The sequence below is a fragment of the Apodemus sylvaticus genome, chromosome 20, assembly GCF_947179515.1.
Source record: "Apodemus sylvaticus chromosome 20, mApoSyl1.1, whole genome shotgun sequence".
NCBI classification, from domain to species: domain Eukaryota; kingdom Metazoa; phylum Chordata; class Mammalia; order Rodentia; family Muridae; genus Apodemus; species Apodemus sylvaticus.
This window is the reverse complement of record NC_067491.1, coordinates 45,824,492-45,841,754: the sequence shown is the minus strand read 5'-3', so window position 1 is coordinate 45,841,754 and position 17,263 is coordinate 45,824,492. Positions and strand designations below refer to the sequence as shown.

Here is a 17,263-nt window from a genome sequence, read left to right as displayed (position 1 = left end):
GAGCAACTTATGATATTCAGGCATAGTAGCCAAAACCAAAATAAATAAATTTAATAAATCCAGTCTTTCTTGATATTTATAAGCTCTGTGGACCATGAGCACATAAGTAGGCTAATTTTCTGCTTTTATTTCCTCACTAAAAAAAAAGAGAGAGAGAGAGATTTAGCCAGGGTGGTGGTGGCACACACCTTTAATCCTAGCATTCGGGAGGCAGAGGCAGGTGGATTTCCATTTGTTCAAGGCCTTCCTGGTCTTCAAACTGAGTTCTAGGACAGCCAGATCTACACAGAGAAATCCTGTCTCAAAAAACCCAAAAAACCAAAAAAAAAACAAACAAAACAAAACAAAACAAAACTTGGTCTTTATTTTTATGCCTCTCACAGAGGCCAGAAGAGGGTATTGGATTTTCTGGACCTGGAGTTACAGAAGGTTGTGATCTGTCACGTGGGTGCTGGGAACCAATCTCAGGGCCTCTGCAAGAGCAACAGGTGTTCTTAAACGCTGAACCATCTCTCTGGCTCTAATTTCCTAATTTTTAAAGGGTGGAGGTGGTAATAACACAGCTCACAGTCATATCAGATTTAAATAAAATAATATAAAAATTCCATAAGTACATCAGTGGCTGTTGCCATTGCACTGAGATTCTGCTTACACAGTTTGGAATTGTAGCTGGGCCTCCTTATTGAATAGAAATGATTCCATTAAAAAAAAACAACCCTGTTTTTTATTAATGGAACCATTTCACAGATTTCTGGATATCAACCTTAAGGCTTTGCTGTGTTGTTGTTGCTGTTGTTTCTGAGAAAGCACGAGCAACAGACTCAGTAGGCTCAGGGTTGATTTCAGGCACAGTGTTATCAGGCATGCTATGTAACTTCAGGTAAGTCTCCGGGCTGCTGTGGGCCCCATCTGTCTGCATCAACTGATGGGGAAATATAGATAATATCCCTGCCTACACCCTTCACAGGCTTGCTGTGAAGATAAAATGAGATTATCAGCATGAAAGCAAATGCAGACAAAGGTGACACCTACCACAATTGCCAACAACTCCACAGCCTTTACAAGTGTCCAAAGTGTATTGATGTTTTATCTCTCAGAAGCCTCACATCTACCATATGTGACAGCGTCTTACTTATGAGGCCCTCTGTCTTCAACCCTATCTTACAGAGGATGGATGGCAACTCTGTGAGGTGAGGTGACTTATGTATATAGTTTAGAGGGAATGAGGTAGAGATATTAGCACTTGATTTCAGGATCCGAATCTGATGGTTGAAAGGCTAAGGCACATCTGCATCCCTCCCTGTAGGACTTAGGGGACCTCAGGAGATGGCGCAGGAAGAATGTAAGAGGGAACAAAGAGGTGACTTTGGTAGAGCACTGTCAGGGGACACCACCACTGTGCTCCTGACCTCAACAGCAGGTCTCTGGCACAAGACCTGCACAAGATTGGATCAGACTCATCGTAAGATGATGGGTCTTGTGCCCACCCACCAGGACCTATAGGCAGATAATGGAAGCTGAGCAGAGGGTGTTCTCAGGACCTGAACATCTATAGGTACTTAATGATCCCTGGGGGAGGAAGAGAGATTTTCATCAGTGGCTTAGATAACTTCTCGCAGGAGGTTCACACTCCTGTAAATAAGCCCTTACCCAGGACACAGCTTTAATAAAAACTTATTGTACCATTAATGTAAAAGGGCATGCAAGTAAAAGAGAGATTAACTGAATGTTTTAGTTAGGGTTTTATGGCTGTGAAGAGACACCGTGACCACAGCAACTCTTGTAATGACAGACATTTCATTGGGGCTGGCTCACAGTTTCAGATGCTTAGTCCATTGTTACCGTCGTGGATGGAAGCATGGCGGCATGCAGGCCAACATGGCGCTGGAGAAGGAGATAAGAGTCCTACATTGGGATCCATAGTGATACACTAGTTGGGCTTGAGCATCTGAGACCTCAAGGACCACCCCCCCTCCTGACCTCCAACAAAGCCATGCCTACTATAACAAAGCCACACCTACTCCAACTAGGCCACACCTCCTATTAGTACCACTCCCTATGAGCCTATGGAAGCCAATTTTTTTTTACTTTTTTTTTATTCGATATATTTTTTATTTACATTTCAAATGATTTCCCCTTTTCTAGCCCCCCACTCCCCAAAAGTCCCGTAAGCCCCCTTCTCTCCCCCTGTCCTCCCACCCACCCCTTCCCACTTCCCCGTTCTGGTTTTGCTGAATACTGCTTCACTGAGCCTTTCCAGAACAAGGGGCCACTCCTCCTTTCTTCTTGTACCTCATTTGATGTGTGGATTATGTTTTGGGTATTCCAGATTTCTAGGTTAATATCCACTTATTAGTGAGTGCATACCATGATTCACCTTTTGAGTCTGGGTTACCTCACTTAGTATGATGTTCTTTAGCTCCATCCATTTGCCTAAGAATTTCATGAATTCATTGTTTCTAATGGCTGAATAGTACTCCATTGTGTAGATATACCACATTTTTTGCATCCACTCTTCTGTTGAGGGATACCTGGGTTCTTTCCAGCATCTGACAATTATAAATAGGGCTGCTATGAACATAGTAGAGCATGTATCCTTATTACATGGTGGGGAATCCTCTGGGTATATGCCCAGGAGTGGTATAGCAGGATCTTCTGGAAGTGAGGTGCCCAGTTTTCTGAGGAACCGCCAGACTGCTTTCCAGAGTGGTTGTACCAATTTGCAACCCCACCAGCAGTGGAGGAGTGTTCCTCTTTCTCCACACCTCCTATTAGTACCACTCCCTATGAGCCTATGGAAGCCATTTTTTTAAAAGATTTATTTATTATATGTAAGTACATCGTAGCTATCTTCACACACACCAGAAGAAGGCATCAGATCTCATTACAGATGGTTGTGAACCACCATGTGGTTGCTGGGATTTAAACTCAGGACCTTCCGAAGAGCAGCCAGTGCTCTTAACTGCTGAGCCATCTCTCCAGCCCACATGGAAGCCATTTTTATTCAAACCATCACACTGGGGTATCAGCCAGAACACTGAGGGAGAGGAATGGAGAATAAAGGACAGGAAGAGGAGTCGTGGGCAATAAAAAAGATAAAATTTCATTATATATACATCTCTACATGAAGATTTCACAATGAAACCCATGATTATATATATATTATATATAGACATGTTAGACAAAAAGAACTGAGCATTTAGTAGCTCCAGGAAATCCTTGTCTCCAAGTAAGACTCACACAGAAGATAGGTTGGTTCTCTCCATTCTCCCTAAGAAGATGAACTGCCTCTTGTTAACCACTCCTTTTCGCTTTCCCATAAAGGTGTGCTGTCTGGGACAGTAGCCACTGCCTATGTCCACCTGAACTTGATTAAATGAAGGCAGCTCCTGAGTCACACTACTCACGTTTCAGTGTTCCACACGTGGGTGGTACTTGCTGTGCTGGACAAAAAGTAGATTCAGGACATGTCCAGTATCATAGCAAGTTCTGTAGGAGAACATAGCTATAGATTGTACAGATCAGAATGGATGGTGGCCCAACCAAGGTACACTTGATACCTGTGACAGTGTAGAAAAGGGGAAATCCCAGAGCAAATCCTGGCAATGGTTGTCTAAGCACTCTCCTGCAGAGGAGCTGTGGCCAGCATCCTGTGATATCGTCTTATTGAAAATACTTTCTCTTTGGTTGGTGGCTTAGTCTCTTAGAGTCCTCAAAGGTCCAGGTTAGTTGACGCCATTGGTTTTCCTTTGTGATCCCTATCCCCTTCAGGGCCTTCCATCCTTCCCCCAACTCTTCCATAAGAGTCCCCGAGCTCTGTCAGGTCCCCCAACAACTGGAGCAGGGCTGTCCCTAAAGCTGTAGCCTGCTTGTGGAATCTGTTCCCCAACAAGACTGCCTTGTTTGGCCTCAGTGGGAGAGGATGTGCCTAACCCTGCAGAAACTTGATGTTCCAGGGTGGGGGTGGGGGGATACCCAGGGGCTCCCAATTCTCTCAGAGGAGGGGGGGGGGGTTGGGAAGCATGGGATCTGTGAGGCCAGGGATGGGGACAGCAACCAGATGTAAAATGAATAAATAAAAACATTAATGGGGGAAAAAAAAGGAAAGAAAATGCTTTCTCCTCTGAGAAGGTGAATAGAAGTATTCTCTTAGCTGGGAACCCTCAGCACCCAGATCCTATTCTTGTCCTAATTATATTTTGGAGGTCTATTCGCTGTTTAAAGTAATGTGAGTCAGATTGTTTGACATCTACTCTCTCCATAAAAGGGCAATAGTAACGACAGGTATCCCAGAGGAGGCTCTGTGGGAATTACTATTAACAGCAAATAGAATACAATCACTTACAATGCCCCTGGCGTTTAGGGGAGTACCAAATGATGCCAGTAATTTGCACAGAATGATGGGATGTGTCTGAACCACAGACAAGCAGATGGCAGAGACAGAATTGAACTAGGCAGTCTGCTTTAAAAATATAAAGTAGCCGGGTATGCAATCCCAGTCTTTGGGAGATGGAGACATATGCATTAGGGATTCAAGGCCATCTTTAGCTACACAAGGCAATCTGAACTACATGAGACTGTGTCTTGAAATCAACAAAAGGATTTAGATTTTAGTATGCACTTAGTCAATATGGCGTCTGACAGATGGAAGGCATTTGGAAAACGGTCAACATTTCCACTCTTCCCACCACTGTAAATTTGTTTGTCATCTGAGTTTATGGTTACTCTTCTCAGCTTGGTACCCCTAAGAATTTGCTTCTTATCCTACAAGGTTGAGAGCTAAATTGCAGTGTTTAGAAGAACCACCCAGCAGTGGCCAACTTGGCTATAAATCTTCTCCATCTTATGACCTGTCTTTACCGAAGTCTGCGTGCCCTAGCTAAACGCAGCAGCGATCCATGTTGTAATAAGGAAAGGCTCACTCAGTATCTTGCCTTGGCCCATTTCTATACTTCATGAATAAAAGACAGGATATGAGATGTCCTGAGATAGGAAAAATTAAAACCATGGAATTACTAAACAAACAAACAAACAAACAAACAAAAAAACAAAAAAACAAAAAAACACCACACCACCACCACCAACAGCAACAACAACAATTTAGAGCTGTGTAGCTGTGTAAGAGTTAAAGATGAGAAAGGCTGGGGATAGCACTCAGTGGCTGAGAACTTGTCTAGAGTGTGTAAGGGTCTTGGGTTCAATCCCCAGCACTGGAAAAAGGAAAACAAAAAAAAGAGAGACGATCAAAAACTCCAGTTATGCTAAATAAGGCTGATTTTGTCTGAACCAGGCATAGTTTTCCATGTCCTGTGGACTTCTAGATTTAGTTCTTTCAACAAGTTTAGAACTGCATTCGCTTGAGCTGAGCTCAGTGAGATGGGAAAATACTGGAAATCACATGTCAGAAATACTCTGTAAAGCCTCATCTGGAGAATTTTAATTATATTTTGAGACATCTGGGTGGCTCTGTAACATCTGGAAGAATCCTTTTAAATTGAAGTACACAGCTTTGCCAAGAACCAGATTCCAAAGTGCACGTTTGCTAATTAGGAATGAAGCGTACCCAGAGAAGGTAGACATAAATAGCTTCATGGCATTGTAAAGCAAAGAGGGATAATCAGAGGCAGTGGAATGTGGGAACAGGAACGCACGTACGAGGTTTGCCTGCTGCTTTTTACTCGGCTTCACTGTGGGATGGATATATACATATATATATGGAATCCATATATATAAGATGGATTCCAAAGTTGTCGTTAACTATAGCTGTGGGTAATGCTAGGGTAGGGCAGAACATGAATCTCTTTCCTTGAAGCACCCAGAAATGCATTTGCATATTGTAGATTCTTTTCATCTCCACTACAATTCTTTGTACTTAACATTGCAAAGCCAGAGAGAGAGAGAGAGAGAGAGAGAGAGAGAGAGAGAGAGAGAGAGAGAGAGAGAACACCTCGTTCTTTGAATGAGTGGATTAGCGCTCATCATTAACAGTTTTAAATTGTGGCCCATGGCAGTCAAGTCCCAGATTAGCCATGCCGTTTTGTGATGCCTTTGAGTTTCTAGAACACTCTCTCCTCTCTCACAGTCCATTCTTCTTTTCCAATGCATGTACACGGGAGAAAACCGAAGTGCAGAGAGTCCTACTTGCCTCTGACTCTACTTCCCTCAGATGTATTCCTCCCTCCCCCTTGTGCCCAGCGTGTCTTTCCTAGTAGCACAGAGCTAACAGTAGACATGCTGCTCTGTGAACTTGGATCCAGGGAACACCAGACTGCTCTTGCCTTTGCTGATTCTGCCATGTCATTAAGTGTGTGATTTTTTCAAGTTCTGTGGGGCTTTTAATGTCTAAAATGTACTAAAATAAAACACGGGTTTTAATGAATATATTACCTCCTACTCTATGTGCTGAACTGCAGGAAGCCATGGACTTTGCTATTATTGCTTTTTATTGGGCACTAATTACATAAAACCTTGCCTTCTTTCATCAGAGATGCCCCCTTTTAAGCCATCAAATTAATCTTTGACCAATTTTCCAGCCTGCAGGCTCTCCCAGGGGAAAGGAGACTTATCTCTATGAGGTCATCTCATCTTTCCATTCCTCACCCTCCATGGGGATCTGTTTACTGATGGGCTAGGTTTCCATGTGGGTCTAACAGGGTGGCAGGGTAAATTTAAGGATCCTAGGGAAGCGGTTCCTGCAATTCTATATCGCATTTGTCCAAGCTTCTTTTCTTCCTTCTGATGCTAGTGTCAGAGTGCAGTGGCCCACCTCAACTCTGAGCTGTGTTTTCAAATATCACAGGGGGTGACACTTTGGCTTGAGCATCAGAATGGTCTAGAAGGGCACGGGAGTTGGTGTCTCAGGACCTTCAGCTAATGAAGCCAGCTATTAAACGTCCACTTCGAAATCCCCCAACGGTCCCAGCTCACTTTGCTCTGATCTAGAAGCCTCACCTCACACTGCTGTTCTCTCCTCCTTCCATTAGCCTAACCCTTCACGCCTAAAGAGGCCGCACATAGTCCCTCTTTCAGACTCTAGCATTTGGTATTTCCCCTTCATCTTAAGCAAAGCCTTTGGAGAGTGGAAGGATCTGGAAGCGGCCATTAGGAAGGTCATCAGTGCCTCCAGTACCTGCTCATATGTATTCATAGGTATCTGTCTTGAGGACAGCCACCATCTCAAGGTTGGGATTTCACTATTATAAAGGTTTCAATTTATAGTTAATTGAGTGTAAGATAAATAGCCACTTCTCTAGTGTTTCTATTGCCCTGAGTAAAAATGCAAACGTAAGACCTTTTCAAGTCCATTCCAGACTTGCTATTCCTTCCTTCTAGAATGCTCTTGATTACTTAGTTTCCAGTATTGAGTCAAAAGTCTTCATTAAAGCTATTAAAGCAACCCACGCCTCCAGTTACTATAGCACCACCCCCTTGCTAGTGCCTAACAGTTTCTAATACTTACCCGGTATTAATATTTGAGCTTATTTATGGGCATACTAATTGTGAGTCCATTCTCAACTAAGATCTGCCCTGCCATTTTTTTTTTTTTTGGCTTTGTTCCAGTGTCCCAGGCAACGTCAGTGCTCAACATTTGAAGAGAAGAAATGATAGCTATCCCTTGCACTTATCATAAAATTTACTTGCTCTCATAACAACACAGGCTCTAAGTATAAAACCCACCTAAAGGAGTTTACCTCCCAGGTCAGTTGAAGCCATAGGTTTCTAGGTCTCTGTCATAACTTAAGAAGCAAGTGTGAGGAGATTGGGTCTTGTGGGCTATTCATCCACAGCTAGCCATCTTTGTACTGATGTGGGGAGGGGCCATAGTATCCATCAGTGTCTTCTGGACAAGAAAACAGAAGCAGAATGAAGGACTCTGTTTTCTCTATTCTCTCCTTTAGCCCAAGTATGTGGAATAGGGTGTGACTGAGGCCCCAGAAGAAACAGATTTGAAAAGAATGCTTAGGCCTTGCTTTAGAGCAGTAGTTCTTACCCTTCCTAATGCTGTGACCCTATAATACAGTTCCTCATGTTTCGGTGACCCTCAACCATAAAATCATTTCACTGCTACCTCATACCTATAACCTTGCTACTATTATGAAATATAATTTAAGTATCTGATATGCAGGATATCTGATATGTGATACCCAAAAGGATCATAACCCCACACAAAGATGTAGAAATACATGTAGATTTATACATATGTACACACACACACACACACACACACACACACACACACGAGCCATAACACAAAAAGCAGAAGTTGCAGTGGTATGCCTTGCTATCAATTGCAGGTCCATCTAATCTGACAGAACCTTCTAGCTTTTACTTTTTAAGGTCAACCTTGTGTGTAAAGCTGGACTAGTGTGTCAGCAAAAATCTACATTTTCTTCTCCATGAGCCCAAGATGATTCATTTTTAACAATGTTAAGACCAGCAAATTTCAATTGACCATTGTAAAGTCTTAGAGCAGGAAGTGGTAGTTTTTCTTTGAAAAATAATTGTAAGGGCGATTTTGCTTTATCTATGGTGTACAGTAATAATCCTAATTATTCGATGAGCTCTGATTGGTACAGCAAAAATTATCCAGATCTCCATGTGTTGATTTTTTTTCTAAGGGAATACAGAAGAGCAGGCTAGAACAAATGCTCAAGTGATCAGAAGTGGAAGCCCGACTTTTCATGGCCCACAACTGACCCACAGGATGGAGGCCTACCAGAAGAAATAAGGTGCAATGGTGGTGTGTGAAAAGTAGCATTTCACAAATAATTACTGCCGAACATGCTCTCTCTGAGAATTCCTGATCAACATCTCCTTTCTCCTGTTAGGGCCTCTTTTATGCTTCCTTCCTATTATTTATTACTTGATTGTTACTGATTCGGTATTCAAGGATAAATGAAGCATAATTGCTACCAGTAAGTGCTCTGCCACATCTGGGTAAGCAGATGTGTAGGTAGGCAATGGGAATACTACCCCACTTGTTGGAAATGCATTGATCATTACCATATAGAAAAAAATAATGTCCAATAGATAATAAAGCAGCACTAGCCAGGATCTCCTAGGGATATCTGACACCAACTAAGGGGTGATACCTTAACACATCAATCTTGGTGAGATTTCAAGTGGTCTTTTTTCCCCCCATTTTTATTGTAGTCTACCATGGTCTAGATTATGCTGGATGGGAACTGGGGGCAATCTAGCCTCGAGGGAAGGTAAGTTATACAGAAGGAAGTCATTCAAAAACTGGCAGAATGCTCCCTGCCCCACCCAAAACACGCCCTCATTTTGACTCTTTCCTAATGTTCTCCATTGAACCCTTTATACTTAGATGTTTTTCATAAATGCATAAAGTGGAGCAATCTATCATTTTATGGTGTCATCTGGTTACAGATCTACTTAAAACCACTTGGTACAATTTGTCCTCAACCTAGTTTAAATGACTAATCGTGACATTGTGCCATAGATTTCCCCCAGTATGGGAGGAACAGTGGGAGGAGCCTTAGTGCTGGGCACTAAGTAACTATAGCCTTTAATAGGTATCATATTAAGCCATAAGCGTTATGATTTCCTTTGTTGTTACCTGTGATAATAATACTAGGATTCACTAGAGACCAGGAAGTAGTTTCTACTCCCCGCTCAGTTAATTATCTAGTCTCAAGGCCTCGGCAACCCACAAAGCAGAGAGTGATGGTCCTCATATATTTAAAAAAAAAAGAGGAGAGAGATAAAGAGTACTGAGCTCAATGAATCCAAAGTACAACCTGGCTGAAGAGGTCACATTTATTGAGCACTTAGAGGAAGCAAGATCATTTTCTCGAACTCACAGCTGAGGCTTTCTTCTGACATATCTAGTTTGTTGGACTCCTATTTAAATCAATTTGTCAACTTACCAAATAAGTTTTCAGAAAGAGAAAACTCATCTGTGGCCTGTAGATGGGAGTGCCCAATCAGATTCATTTTGGATACCACTCAAACGTTTCAACTTGAGAATGTGCTTCTCAGATGGTGGTCTTCAGATAAGAACCCTGGGAGGCAAAGACACAGACAAGTTCATGGTTGCAATACGGGGTCAGGAGTTGCTCAAGAGAAACAGAGAGAAAGCAGTTAGATATACAGATGTCCAAATGGCTCCTCAGTAGAGATTTGTCTATAGCCTTTCTGTATGCATTTTCTCGATATTATGATTATATCTCACTTGAACTTAAAAATGTTCAAGTTGTATGCCTTCAAAAGAGATATTTTCTAGTTTAACATACCATATGTTTTTCGTTTAAATTCCAGAATTTGGGAGATTAAGACAAGGTGTGAGAACCTTGGGTTTTATCTTTACTTCTTTTATATATATAAAGAAAAAAACATATATAAAAATTTTAATTTAAAAAGGGGTCATCTTTGATTTATTTTCTTAACTTCATTTAAAAGTTGAACATGGCCGTGTAAACATGTGATAGTTTCATGGTACTATTTTTTTATACTTTCCTTGGTTATTTATGCATTATATCAACAGGTCAAAATTCAGAGACTGTTCTGCTAGGATAGACTTAATTTCTTGCTGCTGGGGAAAATCTTATCCATTCTAATGTCTACATTCACTCTACATTGGACTAGGGTAAGACCAAAATGCAAAGGGTGTAGTAGGGTAAATAGAGAGATAGTGGAGTCTGGAGAGATGTCTCAGCCCTTAAAGCACTTACTGCTCCTATAGAAGCTCTGGGTTCACGTCCCAGCACCCACAAGGGGAATTTACAATGATCTGTTCCAGAGATATGATACCTTCTTTTCTGCCTTCTGCAGGCTCCAGGCATGCAAGTGTGCATAGACATATATGTACAAAATACTCGCACAAATAAAGTACATTTTTTTAACTTTTAAAATAGAGAAATAATGATAAATCTTACCCAAATGTTTGAGATTTCATTCTGAAGGAATTTCTAGAGTTTATTTAAGAGAAGCAATGTTCACACTGAAGTGTTTCTGTAAGTTAGCTTGCCTTCTACCTTTCTTCCTTCCTACCTTCCTTCCTTCCTTCATTTCATCCTTCTTTCCTTCCTTCTGTTTCTTACCTCCCTAGAGAGGGGACAGTGAAAAGGTGAATACCCCTAGGCTCAGGATAATTTTCTAACCATTTTATCTGCTCTCCACTGAGAAATGTTTTTTTCTAAGTATTTATATTTTCTACCCTAGAAGAGAATATTAGAGTTTTGTTGGACAAATGTTTATCTCATTAGAATTTCCCCACAAGGTTTTTCCCAGCTCAAGCAGGAGAGAGCTTCTGATCTGTCTGGATATGGTCGCCCACAGGAACCACTTTGCTTCACTCATTCATTTGTTCATGCTTTCAACAACCATTAGTCTCAGCCCTTAAAACACTTAAAGCTCTCAATGAGAACTCATTCCAATGTAAAAGATCCTGGGCTGGATCTTCTGAGATAAAGTCATGACGGCCAAATAGCCTGGATTCATGATCCAGGATGTCAAGCTTAACGACAAACAGATATCCGTAAAGTGACCACACAACTCAGTTGATTACATGTTGCATTGAATGCACTTTATAAAGGTCCAAAATAACATGCTCTGATCCACGTGGTGTCAAAAGACACTGAGACTGGTGAAGAAGGACGTGGACTTTTTTCTATTTGTTTGTTTGATTGATTGGCTGGCTGGTCTGTCAATGGTTTCACTACGCATGCCAAGCTGCCTGGCCTTGAACTCACTGTGGAATACAGGCTATCCTTGAACTCATAGCCTCCTGACTACTGAGATCACAGGTATTCACCCCCATACCCGGCAGAAGATATGGTTTTGAGAGATGGGAAATTTTGTGGCTTACGTGAACAGACACCAACAGCATCGACAACATTCAGACAAACCTGATCCATAGAGTAAACCAAGCATATAGCTTTTCTAAACTCTAGAAAAACTCTACCATGGAACCCACTGTTCAGAAAGATTAGTGACTTCTGGAAGACACCAAGAGCCATAACCTTCATCCCAGAGTGAAACCTAAGTCACAGGAGAAATGTATCACGGCCAGTTCAGTTGCACTCATCTTGGGAGTAAGTTCTTTCCCTGAGCATGGGGTAAGAAAGGGAGGCTGGCATAAGAAGCATTGAAAGTCAAGACAGACCTTTCAACAGAATCCAACAAGAAGAGAAAACCAATCTCACCTCATCATTGGGTGCTCTGAATGAGAAATGCCCACCCATAGACTTAAGTGCTTGAATTGCAGAAGCGCCACCTTCTTCAGTTGGTGGAGTGGTGAGGGGACTTTTAGAACCTTTAGGAGGTTGAGTTCTGTTGGAGGAAGGACATCACTGGGGGGGGGGGGCGGACTTTCAGGGTTTATAACCTTGCCCACTCCTAATTCACCCTTCCTGCTTTCTCCCTGTGGCTGATGATGTAGTCTCTCTTGCCCCGCCCCCTGACGCCATGTCTCCCCTGCTGTTAAGGACTCTCCTTTCTGGAACTGTAAGTTAAAATAAACTCTTTTTTCCATTACTTGTTTTTAGCAATGGTGTTTTTTGACAGCATCAGAAAAGTTAAGTCATACAACCCTCATCCTCAAATGACTGCCACATATCAGAGCGGACCTTTGAACCCATGAGGGCCCAGGAGTTTGTGGGCCAGTTGTGAAATGGGAGCAGCACTGTAGCCCATGCAGAATGTCCAGCAATGCATTCGTGACTTCTGAGTGAGTGATAGTCTCTCGGAAGGACAAAAAAGAACAAAAATAGTAGAAGCGGAAGCCAGAAGCCAGAGCAAACTCTACTATGCACATGAAGAGATGTAGGCCCTTCTGAAATTCTTGGGGACTATGATGGGGAAGACAGGCTTTGATAGGGAGCTAGAGGCCCAGAGGAATAATCTTGGAAATGCTGAAGCCAATAAGGAAATCTCACACATACTTGCAAGCCAGCTTACAACTAGAGAAATTCAAGCTTAACTGTTAATTATCCATTGTATGAATACATACATGGAAAAAAAAACACACATGGAAGCCATGTACCCCAAATGTGTGTGTGTGTACAGACACACACACACATACACACACACACACACACACACACACACACACACACACACACACAGAGTCTATAGACTGTTTGTTGCTCCCCCTCCCAGATTCACACAATGACTATTGGAGTTTCTCCTGTCTCTAGAAGAGAATATTCAGTAATGCTAAACACTGTTAATTGTTCTTCATTTTCAACCCAAATATATACTCTGCGAGTTACTACCATTTGATGTTAACTCTGACTTTAGGTCATCCCTTCCCCACCCCCACCCCACCCCCAATTCTACAGTTTGGTTTCATTTGGTTAGAGTCAAATTCTCATTATGTTTCCCAATCCAGTCCTGACCTCCTGGACCTCAAAGATCCTGCTGCTTTGTGTAGCTGGGAGCACAGATATGTCACTGTTCATGACAGCTACTGTTTTTAACCTTGTGTTCTGTTCACATGGCTACAAAACATAATTCCACAGCACATTACATATCTCTAGTGTTTTGTTTTTAAATCCTTCTTTTTCTCAGTTTATAACCCAATATCAATCCTTCCTCTCCTCCTAGTAATCCCTCATGTAAATCCTCCTCCTATTCCCCAGATAAGGGGAAACCCTCCTGTGGGTGTCAACCCCCTCACACACAACCATCCCCCACCACCACACCCAATCCTGAATATCAACTTGCTATGGGACTAGCCACATCCTCTCCCACTAAGGCCAGTCAAGACTGTTCTTTTAGGGGTGCAGGATTCACAGGCAGGCATGTAGGCAGCAGGCTCAGGGACAACCCCTGTTCCAGTTGTTTGGGGGACCCACATAAAGACCATGTACTCATCTGTTACTTATGTGCACAGTGCCTGGGTCTAACTCGTCCTCCCCCTTTTGTTGGTAATTCCATCTCTGGGAGCCCCAAGAGTCCAGGCTAGTTGACTCTGTTGATCTTCCTATGGAGCCCCTGTACTCTCTGAGTCACTCCATCTTTCTCCCAACTCTTCCATAAGACTATGTGAGCTCCATCTACTGCTTGGTTATCATTCTCTGCATCTCTTTCCTTTGGCTGCTTGGGTGGAGCCTCTCAGAGGACCATTGTGTTAGGTTCCTGTCTGCAAGCATAACTGAGTATTACTAATAGAGTCAGGGATTAACTCTTGCCTGTGGGATGGTCTCTACTGTTTTATAGTATATTTTTCTTCATTTGGATTCCTAGACATCCTACTGTATGTTCATTTAAATGTGGTATCTTCAATTCAAATAACAGGCACATAATAATCCCAGAAGAAATGTTGGCTCACTGAAGCTACTTGTGTTTATTATTTCTCTTGCATAGTTGTGCCAAGTTCCGTTACATCTGGTGTATTCCCTTGGGAAAATGGCATAAAGACCACATTCTCCTAATACCACAAGTCTTTGGATATAATTTATCATTGGTGCACCCAAAGAAAAACTTCATTCCTCCAAGTCTGCCTCATTTGGGTGATTTTTGCTCACAGGGCAGGAAGGGGGCCAAAATGTTGGTGTCCTTGATAAGTTAACAACAGAGCTGTCTAGTCACAAATAGTTAGGAAGGCCTACTCAAACCTGTAGAGAGCCTTATTGGGGTGCCATGCCACTTGGTAAGAACTTGACATCAATCAATGTGAAGTTCCTATCCCAGCCTTTGAGTGGGAACTCCTGTGTTAGCCATAATCCCCTCCATCTTGGGTGGAGCACTCAGACCAAGGTGACACCCATTGTTCTTCAAGGACCTGCAGTTTCCTAAGAAACTTTAGCCACCTGCGGAGCAACTGAACTGGTTCTTCTGAGAAGCTTCCAGCCTTTGGGGGAAGGGTTTTCCTCTGCTTATATATTTGGAGTTCTTCATTAAACTTTGAGACCTTGAACAGCAATGTTGTCTTGGTCTCTGTCTCTTTTTGCTGCCTTCCCATACATCCCCAGCTTCCCTTCCAGGTTACCTGTTCTATGTAACTGCAGGCAGTTACATAAACCTATTTTACTGAGTTCACTAATCCCTAAAGGGGCTTTCAAAAAGGAGAATCATTAATTTTGGAAATGGTAGCATAAATGCATGATGTTCCAGCGTACTTTGTGTAGCTATAGTAAAATATCTGTGTCTAAATTAATTACAAAGTAAAAAATGATTTCTTTGATTCATGATTATGGTGGCCCTAGAATGGTAGTAATGGTTTGGCAAGGGCATCCTGGTTGCATCAGAACATAGTTGAGAAATGGAAAAATAAACTCAGTTATATAGAAGGGGCCACTAAAATATTTTCTGCAATATATATGAATTTAATTCTAGAGACTTTAAGATTTTAAACACTTAAGCTTTTTCTCTATTGAGTTTAATTTAAGGTACTGCTGGTATCCACTCAGTCAAAAGTACACCTTGCCTTGCAGTCTGTTTCTGCAGATAGGTGACTCCTCCTCTGTATGAAAGCACACAATAGAGAAAGTAATCTCTCTTACAAAAGTGAATGCAGATACATCAGGACAGTGACATCTCACAGCCCCAAAGAAGCAGACTTGCTAGAAACACAGCTAACTGTTTTACATGATATGTCAGGACAAGCAGAAACTGCCTGGTTATATTTACACACACACACACTCACACACACACACTCACACACACTCACACACACTCACACACACTCACACACATACACACTCACTCACACACACACTCACACAATACACTCACACACACATACACACATACACACACACACACAAGTCAGACAGAGCAAGCAGGAAGTGTGATAAGGACACACACCCTCAAAGTTCACCCCATGGTGGGCTTCTTCCAGCAAGCCTGAGCCTCCTAAAAGTTCTATTACCTCCCCAAAGAATACCGCTGAGGACAAAGTGTTTAAATACATGGAATCCCGGGTGACATTTCTCCTTCCGACTACCACATGCACATACAGAAATCACAGCTGTGTTCTTGTAGAAAAACATGAGATCAGGGACACAGTACCTGTCTTGAGTTCCTACAGCTTCCTGTGCCATCTGAACTAGTCACTCAACAACTCTACCCCTAGATTCTGCAGCATAAAGATTTAAACCTTAGTGGCAGGGCACTGTAAAGATTAAAGGGTCAACTTTTCTCATACTTCAATCGCCATACTCCAAACATCAGAAACAAACGTGTCAATCAATGATCAAAAGAATGGATCCAGTAAATAAATGTTAAGTGGGACACTTTGGGAAATAAAATGACTGTAAACTGAACAAAACTATGAAAAAATGAACCAGGACTTTGTGTTCTCATATGGATACATGAAAAGTATCATATTGAACAGAAGAACCAGGCTTTAGAATAGTACACATGGCTCGATGTCATTTACATGTGTTTAAAGATTTGCAAAACACGTTATATTATTACTGATACTCTACTGGGCTCCACCAGCGATGACTTGGAAGCTCAGGGCTTCATTTGCCCTTTGGTCTTTAGCATTGTAAAGCTACAAAGACAGAGGAGAAAAGTTGCAAAACAGTCCACGTGCTCTGCAAAGCCTGAAATAGTCCTGCGCTCTCTGCCCTTCACAGAAAAAGTTTGTAATCTCTGCTCTCATTTTATATATGAAGTATATATATTAATATAGGAATATGTATCTATACATATGCTATATAATAATTTATATTAATTTATACAATTATAAATAATATATAATTTATACATTATTATATATTATATATGATAATATAAATATAATAAAATCACATGTGTGAATATATGATATATATGATATATATCTATTATATATACATATACATATACATATATATATAAAATAGAGGAGGAAACCTAATAATACAAAGAGTAAACCTTGGGTCTTGGTGGAATCAGGGACAGAACATTGGTTTTATTTGAAGTCCATTCCTACGACACTACATCCAAAGATTTGATTAGTACATACACAGTGGCTCACAACCACCGAGATCCTCACTTCCAAGTGAGCTGAGCGCCCGCTCCCCGGCAGGTACCTGGACACACATGATGCACAGGCATTCACACCGGCTATGCGAGTTACTTTTCTCTTCCTGGGACAAAATACCATGACCAAAGCCAGCTTCCAGAAGAAAGAGTTTGTTTGGCTTGATGGTTCCAGAAAAATAAAGACTCCATGATGGTGAAGAGGCCTGGTACCAAGTGTCAGGCATGGTGACAGGAACAGAAAGCTGGGAGCTCACATCTCAACCAATACAGAGAGAACAAACTGGGACTGGCATGTGGCCTTGAAATCTCCAAGCCCGTCCAT

The 17,263-nt window shown here is 41.8% G+C and overlaps 1 protein-coding gene across 1 annotated transcript in view; it reads right to left on the bottom strand.

Annotated features, from left to right (window-relative positions):
• The window catches only part of Nr1h4 (nuclear receptor subfamily 1 group H member 4), a 62,687-nt gene extending 52,724 nt beyond the window's left edge, over positions 1-9,963 (bottom strand). The window contains exon 1 of the mRNA XM_052165351.1: positions 9,891-9,963. Within this exon, the coding sequence (XP_052021311.1) occupies positions 9,891-9,957 (67 nt within the window). The 5' untranslated portion in view covers positions 9,958-9,963. The remainder of the gene's footprint in view (positions 1-9,890) is intronic.
• Positions 9,964-17,263: the final 7,300 nt, after the last annotated feature.